Source organism: Helianthus annuus, chromosome 10 (genome assembly GCF_002127325.2).
Source record: "Helianthus annuus cultivar XRQ/B chromosome 10, HanXRQr2.0-SUNRISE, whole genome shotgun sequence".
Lineage (NCBI taxonomy): Eukaryota > Viridiplantae > Streptophyta > Magnoliopsida > Asterales > Asteraceae > Helianthus > Helianthus annuus.
This window is the reverse complement of record NC_035442.2, coordinates 168,201,919-168,210,780: the sequence shown is the minus strand read 5'-3', so window position 1 is coordinate 168,210,780 and position 8,862 is coordinate 168,201,919. Positions and strand designations below refer to the sequence as shown.

The 8,862-nt window shown below is 42.1% G+C and overlaps 2 protein-coding genes across 2 annotated transcripts; both read left to right on the top strand.

Annotated features, from left to right (window-relative positions):
• The first annotated feature begins 2,054 nt into the window (after positions 1–2,054).
• On the top strand, positions 2,055–3,053 carry LOC118482754 (cell surface glycoprotein 1-like). The gene is made up of 2 exons (XM_035978405.1): positions 2,055–2,393; positions 2,469–3,053. The coding sequence occupies exons 1-2, from the start codon at positions 2,055–2,057 to the stop codon at positions 3,051–3,053; spliced, it is 924 nt and encodes a 307-aa protein (XP_035834298.1).
• Positions 3,054–4,536: 1,483 nt separating this feature from the next.
• On the top strand, positions 4,537–6,500 carry LOC118482753 (N66 matrix protein-like). Its single transcript, XM_035978404.1, has 3 exons — positions 4,537–4,954; positions 5,021–5,239; positions 6,382–6,500. The coding sequence occupies exons 1-3, from the start codon at positions 4,537–4,539 to the stop codon at positions 6,498–6,500; spliced, it is 756 nt and encodes a 251-aa protein (XP_035834297.1).
• Positions 6,501–8,862: the final 2,362 nt, after the last annotated feature.

The following is an 8,862-nucleotide window of genomic DNA, read 5'->3' as shown; positions in this document are numbered from 1 at the left end:
TGCCAGTACCAATGCTGGGCACGGGGCGTGTCCGACCAGGCACGGCCCGTGCTGAGCTCTGCAGGAAGTTAAAAAAACTAAGAAAATCCTAACAAAAAAAAAAAAGAAAAAAAAATGATTAGGCCGTTGATTCCTAACTTTCTTAAAATCCCTATGTCCCCGGCAACGGCGCAAAAAACTTGATGCGTGCAAGTGTGTATATGTTTTAGGTATATATTTTAAGCCCTTTTTACACTTTTTAGCCAAGTTTTAGATTTATAAAACACGATATTTACTAACACTACACACACATATGGGCAAGTGCACCCGTCGTGGACGTAGTATAGTGTTGGTAAGATGCCGAGGTCGTCCAAGGACACAAGAGCTTTTAGTACCAGTTTATCCTCAATGTCTAATCAAATCAAAATGTTAGAAAAGATTTTAGAACTAAGAAAATAAAACTAACTAAATGCTAAAAAATAAAAATAAAAATAAAACAGATAGACAAGATGAATCACTTGGATCCGACTCGTGTATAGTGTAACCTTTGATTATTTTCGTACTTTCGCACTTGTTTAAGAGATTATCTTAGTTATTGTAGTAGGCCCCTCTTTTGAAGGTGACGTTACCCTCAACCCAGTAGTTTGAGTCAGCAAGGATACAATCCTAAAGGGTCGGATTATTGAAAGATAATTAATTAAGTTATTAATGCAAATTATGGTAGGCCCCTCTTTTGAAGGTGACGTTACCCTCGACTAAGTAGTCTGAGTCAGCAGGGATACAGTCCTAAATAACCGGGTTATAGTATTAATAGTAGTTTACTTATGAGGGGGTCAAAGAGTTTGGATCCCCGCCATCCAATACCTTTGGGTATTGAAGGAGATCCTACTAAATTTGACCCAGGTCCCTTGCAGGACCTCTAAACGCTGAACAAGGGCAAGACCCTTACCAAACCGTTCCCTTAACCCCCGACCAAGTAGCCAACATACCTCCATATAGACCGTGGAGATGTGAATGGTGAAAATCTTTTATTTTATATAGACAGTAAAATAATGTCAAGACACCACGGACAAACGATAAGGAAGAATCACCTTCAACATAAGAAACTAGTTACTAAAGTCATTAATACAAAAACAAAAAAAAAGTGTAAAAGATTAAAAAGAAAAAGTATTACACTAGACACTTGTCTTCACCAAGTGATGTAAGAGACTTAGGCAAACATGGCCTTTGATTGTCAAGAACTCTTACGATCAATCTTGGATCCCGAGACGACTCACACACTCTATGATGGACAATGGATGATGGTGTTATGGTGGTGGTGGGTGGTGGGTGAAGTGTGAGAGAGGTGGTGTGCCAAGGGATGAGTTGAAAAGGCTCCAAGCACTCCTATTTATAGGCTGAACAGAAGCCTGGACACGGCCCCGTGCCCGCTGGGCACGGCCCCGTGGCCGTCTGACACTCTCTTTCTTCATTAATTGTAATTCGCAATTACAATAAATGCGCCTGCAGTACTCTGACCATGCCCCCGTGTCCGCTGGGCACGGCCCCGTGGTGGGCAATAGAAGCTTCTATTAGTTTGTCTTTTTTGCTGCTTCTTGGTCACGGCCCCGTGCTCGCTGAGCACGGGGCGTGTTCAGTCTTCTGCTTTCTTTGTTTTGCTTGGGAGGATGCTGTCGAGGGGTCGGGCAATCCACTTTTGTCCCTTTTCTTGTATTTATGTTAGATTTTGCTGTCTTTTTGCTTCTTTTGTTAATTTGAGCTCATTTAATCCTGAAAATACAAAAGGAAGACAAAAACACACTTTTTCCAACATTAGTACTAAAAAAGGGTTAGTTTTATGCCACAATTGATATAATTTATATGTTGCATTTTGCGCGTTTCAGAAGACTAGGATGGATACGTGAATACATTGTTATTAATTACATGCTTATTGTTGATTGTATATATATGTGCATATGTTGTGATTGTTTTGTTACAGACACTATGTCTTCGTCTAAGAGTGGACTGTCTCTGACGATGAGATTATCCCAGAGCCAGAGATTTATACCTCCGACACTGAGAGTGACCCGGAGATGATGTCAGATGACGATGACGATTTCCAGCCTTTTGCACTACCTGACTTTAGCGAAGACGTACCGCATGCTGATGGTTTACCCGACGAGGATCCCTTTCTTATTCCTATTCCTGACCAGGATCATCTCATCCTCGGACATCCCGATGGTGAGCATGTCGTGGTTCTGATCCTCGCCCCTTTGCCTCTTGCTGCTTTTCCTCTCGAGGATTTGCCTTTTGATGACTTATCTGATGATGATGTCGATCTTTTTATTGATGGTCCCCCTGAGGATGTCCAGGGTGATGGAGTTCCAGCTGAGGATGTCATTGTTGTTCCATTCGTTGAGATTCCTATTATTGAGGTTTCATTTGATCATTCTGTTCCAGATTCCTTCGAATCTGTGTCTTCTTCCACCTTGCTTGCAGTGGGACTGTAGCATTACCCCTCTGATTCCGATACTGATACGGCCCTGTCTGCCGCACCTACTCCTCCACACGACTTTGAGTTTGACCTTGGGCTAGACTTTGACCCTGACGATCAGCCTGTTGATGCACCCGCTGATCCTGAGATGATACCCGCGGATCCCGAGCCGATACCTGCTGATCCTGAGTTGGTGCCTGCTCCTATACCAACACCTGAGCCGATGCCTGCAGCTCCCGAGCCTATACCAGCACCTGAGCCTTTGCCTGATTTTGATCCTGTACCTTTTGGCATACCTGATGTTGCACCACTTATACCACACCCGATCCCTGCACCCGCTGACCCTACTGCTTTTGCTGATCAGATAGACCCCCGATACGCTTTCACCTACAATGGGTGGATAGATGATGATGATGATGTACCTCCTTTTGTTGAGCCAGTTACTCCCCTTCATGCACCTGCACCTATTGATGCTGCCCTATTTCACCCGATCGTGTCTGATATATACCGCACCGACCTGCCTATCACATTCTTGCAGGACATTCCTCCACCCCGTCCAGGGGAAGGCCCCTCTAGCCAGCAGCCTGGCCATGACCCATAAGTGACAGCAGCTTTTCCTCACATGCCTCAGTATACACCTACTGCTCATTTTACTTCTTCTCCGCCAGGCGAGCCACTCATATGGTTTCCGCCAAACACTATGCTAGTTTCTGATCCCTACCATCCCTCGCACTTTATTGGCTACACGAGGGATGAGTTACTCCTGTCTTTGCAGCTTCAGCAGGAGATTCTGTGTCGTAGAGTTATGGAGCTTGAGAGGATTCCCCGTCCTCCACCTTGTTCATGTCAGTCACCTTTTGCGACTCCACCTGCTCCTATTTTACCTTATCTAGATTTTGATGTTCGATTTCTCACCATGGAGCAGTAGATCAGTTATTTGTTGCGACACGTTTATGATCTTGAGGAGGAGCTAGCGCATGTGCGTAGCTTGCTTCCTGTTCCTCCACCTCCTCCTCCACCGCCATCAGCATAGCCGGTTTTTAGTTTTATGCAGGTAGCCTGTTTTTTATAAGAGTATCGCTATTGAGCCTAGCTTGCAAAGCCTTTTAGAAGACCACTTTTTGAGTATATGACTGTTGTAGACTGATAGACATTTTGGACAAGGGTGGTGTGACCCTGTTGTCCCTTTTGATGAGATACGATATATTTGTAGAACATGTAACTGTATTTGTGGTCGATGATTTATGAAAGCTCAATCGCAATGTTCTCATTATATGCGTTGTTAAATTATATATTGGTAATGTGAATGTGATGTTATATGATTACTTGCGTTTATAAATGATATTACATACACATACTACATACTTAAATACATAAGACCTGACCTATACAATCTTCTTCTAGAAGATGCCTCCTAGAAGAAACAATCAGTTGCCCACAACAGAGGGGGAACTACAAGAACGGATTTCACAAGCAATAGCACAGCACGAGGCCTTGCGCTCTGAACACAGCGGAGGTACCTTGGGAAATAACCCACCTCATGGTAATGTTTAAGTCACTAAAGATACATTACGTTACATTTGGATATTCCATGTGCGTTCGCTAATGCTTTCTGTGAATGACGTTGCTTGTACAGGCTGTACCTACAAGCAGTTTCTTGACTGCAAGCCTCTAAATTTCGACGGCACTGGTGGTGTTTTAGCTTTCGTTAGATGGATTGAGAAAACCGATTCTATGCTAACAATGAGCAAGTGTGCGCCGGAGCACCAGGTCACCTACATTTCTGGACTTTTTCTAGACGGAGCTCTATCATGGTGGAATCTCCAAGTTCAGACTCTGGGAGAAGAGGCTGCATATGCTATGACTTGGGATGAGATGAAGGAACTTATGCGCAAGAAGTACTGTTCAAGGACTGAGATTCAGAAATTGGAAACAGAGTTTTGGAACCTCAAGATGGATGGTCCAAAGATTGCTGGGTAAGTACAGAGATTCAATGACCTATCTCGCATCGTTCCTTACATGGTTGAACCGGAATTCAAGCGCATTGAGCGTTTTATTTGGGATTAGCACCCCAAATCATGAGCATGGTGACGATATCAAAGCCTCCAATGATCACCGAGGCCATTGATCTGAGTGTGGCATTGACTGAAGAAGCAATTAGGCTAAACAAGTTCTCAACCTCTGATGGAAAGAAAAAGGAGACTCGTGTCGAGTCATCTGGAGAGAACAAGCGGAAGTTCTCAAACTTCAAGAAAGGTACTCAAGGAAGCAACAGTATCAACAAGAAAAGGGATGCAAACCCACCAGCTGAGGTCAAAACTGGTGTTGCAAGTTCAGAGAATAAGGGGAAAGGTTACATGGGCACTTTGCCTAAGTGTGATGTATGCATGTTACATCATGTCGGCCCATGTAGGTATAGGAAGTGTGAAAATTGTGGAAGGAATGGTCATTCAAAGGAGACGTGCTGGGCTGGTAATAGTCGTGGGAATGGTGGCCAGAGAGGTAATGGTAGTGGTAGTGGTAGTGGAAACCGTGGTGGAAACGGTACTGGGAATAGAAACAATCAAGGAGGAAATGGCGGTAATGGTAATCGTGGTGGTACTGGGAACCAAGCTGGAAATGGAAACCGCAACAACAACCAAGGTGGTGCTGGAAACAAGCAAGGATGCTTTAGTTGCGGGGATATTGGGCATTTTAAGAGAGACTGCCCAAAGAACAACCAAGCTCAGGGGAGAGTCTTTAACATTGGAGCTAGGGAAGCTCGCCAAGATCCGAACGTAGTCACGGGTACATTCCCTCTCAACCAAAACTTTGCATCTGTACTGTTTGATACTGGTGCCGATTATAGCTTTGTATCTCTAGAATTTAAGAATATGCTTGGGTTAGTAGCTAGTAAGCTAGATATTCCATACTCGATAGAACTAGCTAATGGAAAGATAGTAGAAGCAAACGAAGTAATTAGAGGTTGTGTAATAGATCTTGGAGAGCATGAGTTTACGCTTGACCTTCTGCCAGTCGAGTTGGGAAGCTTTGACGTGGTAGTGGGAATGGATTGGTTGTCGAGCAACCGAGCAGAGATCGTATGCCACGAGAAGATCATTCGCATTCCAATGGCGAATGGAGAGACCATTGTAGTGCATGGAGAGAAACATGCTACGCCTCTAAGGGTTATCAGTTGTTTGAAGGCCCGAAGATGTTTGCAGAAAGGATGTGTTGCCTTCTTGGCGCACGTCGTGGACAAGGAAGCCGCTGAGCCAAAGCTGGAAGATATCCCAGTTGTGAGGGAATATCCTGAAGTCTTTCCCGAATACTTGCCAGGATTGCCGCCCCAACGATAAGTCGAATTCCACATTGACTTGGTTCCAGGCGCCGCGCCTGTAGCCAAGGCACCTTATCGACTTGCGCTTTCCGAGATGCAAGAGTTGTCGACACAACTTCAAGAGCTTTTGGACAAGGGATTCATTAGACCAAGCTTCTCGCCTTGGGGAGCTCCAGTACTGTTTGTTAAGAAGAAGGACGGTAGTTTCCGTATGTGTATCTGTAACACCCTTAAAATTTCTACTTAAATTTAGTAATAATCCATAAGATTTCACAAAAAGATATCCAAATTTAAAACCTTAGTTCAAGAACCACGTTCTAGAGTAACAAACATTAGTTATCTACCAACTAATTAAAACATCCATAAGTTGTTCAACAAACGGTTTACAGCTTAACATTGTTTAAACAGAGTTAATTTATGCGGAAGCTTCAAAAGCATGTGTTCGGTTCTTCAAAAGTTTGCTTGATCGTCATCCGTAATCCTTGAGTACCTAAAACTGAAATGTTTACATAAACATTTGTATTAGAATGCTTAGAAATAATACTTGACCAAAATTACGATCGAAGTGAATTTGAATATTTACAATTATACAAAATTTACAATAATTCAGGCTCTACCGTAACTTACTGTTCCACCGTAAGTTACGGTGGTCAATTTACTACAATGGTCCACCGTAAACTAGTAGACTCCCACCGTAAGCCTTCTGATCTCTACCGTAAGTTACGGTGACACCGTAACTTACGGTAGATCCTGCACATATGGGTTTTGGTTTTTTGTTTGTTTTGCCTACACACTTTTCTCGAATTCTTATTCTAACAAACCAACATAGTAATTTATCGTGTTCTAATATTTCAATATTTAATCGATAACAATAAACAAATCAATCGTATTACGAAGCAAAATCCATGCTTTATTTGATTATTCGACCCGTTTGGCTCGTCTAAGGAATCCTCCCGTATGACGACTACCAACGAGTCCCAACCAAATTTTTGACCAATTATTCAATATAGCGACATCACCACTTTAATTCAAAACAACCCTTATTCTAAAATTCAACTACACCTATTATAATCATCAACATTTACTTAATGTAACGGGTCAAGTTACATACCTTCAAAGTAGGCCCTTCAAACGTGGTTCACCACTCGCTTGCCCGCTTGACGCTCCCGCGTCCTTTCCTATAGAGTTCATTTATAACATATTTAGAACTCTCTTTAAATCATAATTCGCATAATACACTGAAACATCATAATTATGCGTTTTAACTTTGAATTTCAGTTTTAAGCCTTCTTGGAGGCATTTTCACAAACACGTTACGGGCATATTTTTACATGATTAATTATCAAGTCTCTAGCTTATCACTTTGCCCTAGTTTCACATAAATCAACCATTTTACATGAACTTTATCCTTTAGAATTCAGAAATCACTTCAAAATTGTAAATTTACACTAGAACAACACTCTATTTCCTAGTGCTTATCAAATTACACACAACCCACTAATCACCCACAATGGTGTTCATCATTTTCACTAAATTTTCACATGATTTCAACTTGTGTTTGTTTAGGGTTTGTCCTTAGTCACTATATGGTTCCTAATTCATCATACAACAACATGCATTCATGAATTTCAGATTTTTCCCAATTTCATGAGAACTTTAAACAGAGAATTAACACCAAATTTTACATACCTTGTAACCCCCTTGTGATGAGGATCACGAATCTACGTTCGGATTTCAATTTGGAACAGAAATTAGCCTTCAATTGATTGAATTTGTGAAGTTAGGGTTTTGGTGAGAAGTTTGGTCGCCCCCCTTGTGTTCTGATCGACCAGACCTCCAAAAATAGAGTGTTTGGTTTTTATTTTCACTAACTTAGTGTCTTAAGTTTCTTATTTAACAACTTAGGCCCCTCAACTTTCAATTGGGTTTATAATTTAGGCTTTTTACTTTATTCATGTGTTACTACAAGACTCCTAACTAACCGGGTTATTTATCCTAGTTAGCTTATTCCCGTTTATCTTACACTTCATAATTCTAATATAAAGTCTTACATTTTCGGGGTGTTACAGTATCGACTACCGAGAGCTAAAAAAGTTAACCATCAAGAATCGGTATCCTTTGCCGAGAATTGATGATCTCTTCGATCAACTTCAAGGTTCGAGTTATTACTCCAAGATCGATCTTCGATCAGGGTATCACCAGCTGCGAATTCAAGAGGAGAGTATTCCGAAGACTGCCTTTAGAACTCGTTATGAACACTACGAGTTTCTAGTAATGCCGTTTGGGTTGACAAACGCGCCAGCAGTATTTATGGATTTGATGAACCGAGTTTGCAAGCCATATCTCGATAAGTTCGTGATTGTGTTTATCGACGATATTTTGATTTATTCAAGAACGAAGGAAGAGCATGAGCAACACCTTAGAGACATCTTAGAGCTGCTCAAGAAAGAGAAATTATACGCAAAGTTCTCAAAGTGCGAGTTCTGGTTGCGTGAGGTTCAGTTCCTTGGTCACGTGGTAAACGAAGATGGAATTCATGTGGATCCTACCAAGATCGAGGCGATCAAGAATTGGGAAACCCTGAAGACGCCAACAGAGATCCGCCAGTTTCTAGGTCTAGCTTGGTATTATCGCAGATTCATTGAGGATTTTTCGAAAATCGCTCAACCATTGACCTCCCTCACTCAGAAGGATAAGAAGTATGAATGGGGAGATAAACAAGAAGAAGCTTTTCAATTGCTGAAGAATAAGCTTTGCGATGCACCTATTTTATCCCTACCCGAAGGCACCGATGACTTCGTGGTGTACTGCGACGCCTCGCGTCAGGGATTAGGTTGTGTGCTGATGCAGTGACAGAAGGTTATCGCTTATGGTTCGCGCCAGTTGAAGGTTCATGAGAAGAACTACACCACACATGATTTGGAATTAGGCGCAGTGGTGTTTGCATTGAAGATTTGGCGACATTATTTGTATGGTACGCGATGCACGATCTTTACAGATCACAAGAGCCTACAACATATATTTGATCAGAAAGAGCTCAATATGAGATAGCGCTGATGGGTGGAACTGTTAAACGATTATGATTGTGAAA

Bases quoted from the DNA above. Each gene is read 5' to 3' on its own strand.
- LOC118482754 (XM_035978405.1), top strand. From the start codon at position 2,055: ATGTCAGATGACGATGACGATTTCCAGCCTTTTGCACTACCTGACTTT. The intron at 2,394-2,468 runs GTTTCATTTGAT...GTGGGACTGTAG, and splicing joins TTGAGATTCCTATTATTGAG to CATTACCCCTCTGATTCCGA.
- LOC118482753 (XM_035978404.1), top strand. From the start codon at position 4,537: ATGGTGACGATATCAAAGCCTCCAATGATCACCGAGGCCATTGATCTG. The intron at 4,955-5,020 runs GTAATGGTAGTG...GAAACAATCAAG, and splicing joins TGGGAATGGTGGCCAGAGAG to GAGGAAATGGCGGTAATGGT. The intron at 5,240-6,381 runs GTACATTCCCTC...ACAATAATTCAG, and splicing joins AGATCCGAACGTAGTCACGG to GCTCTACCGTAACTTACTGT.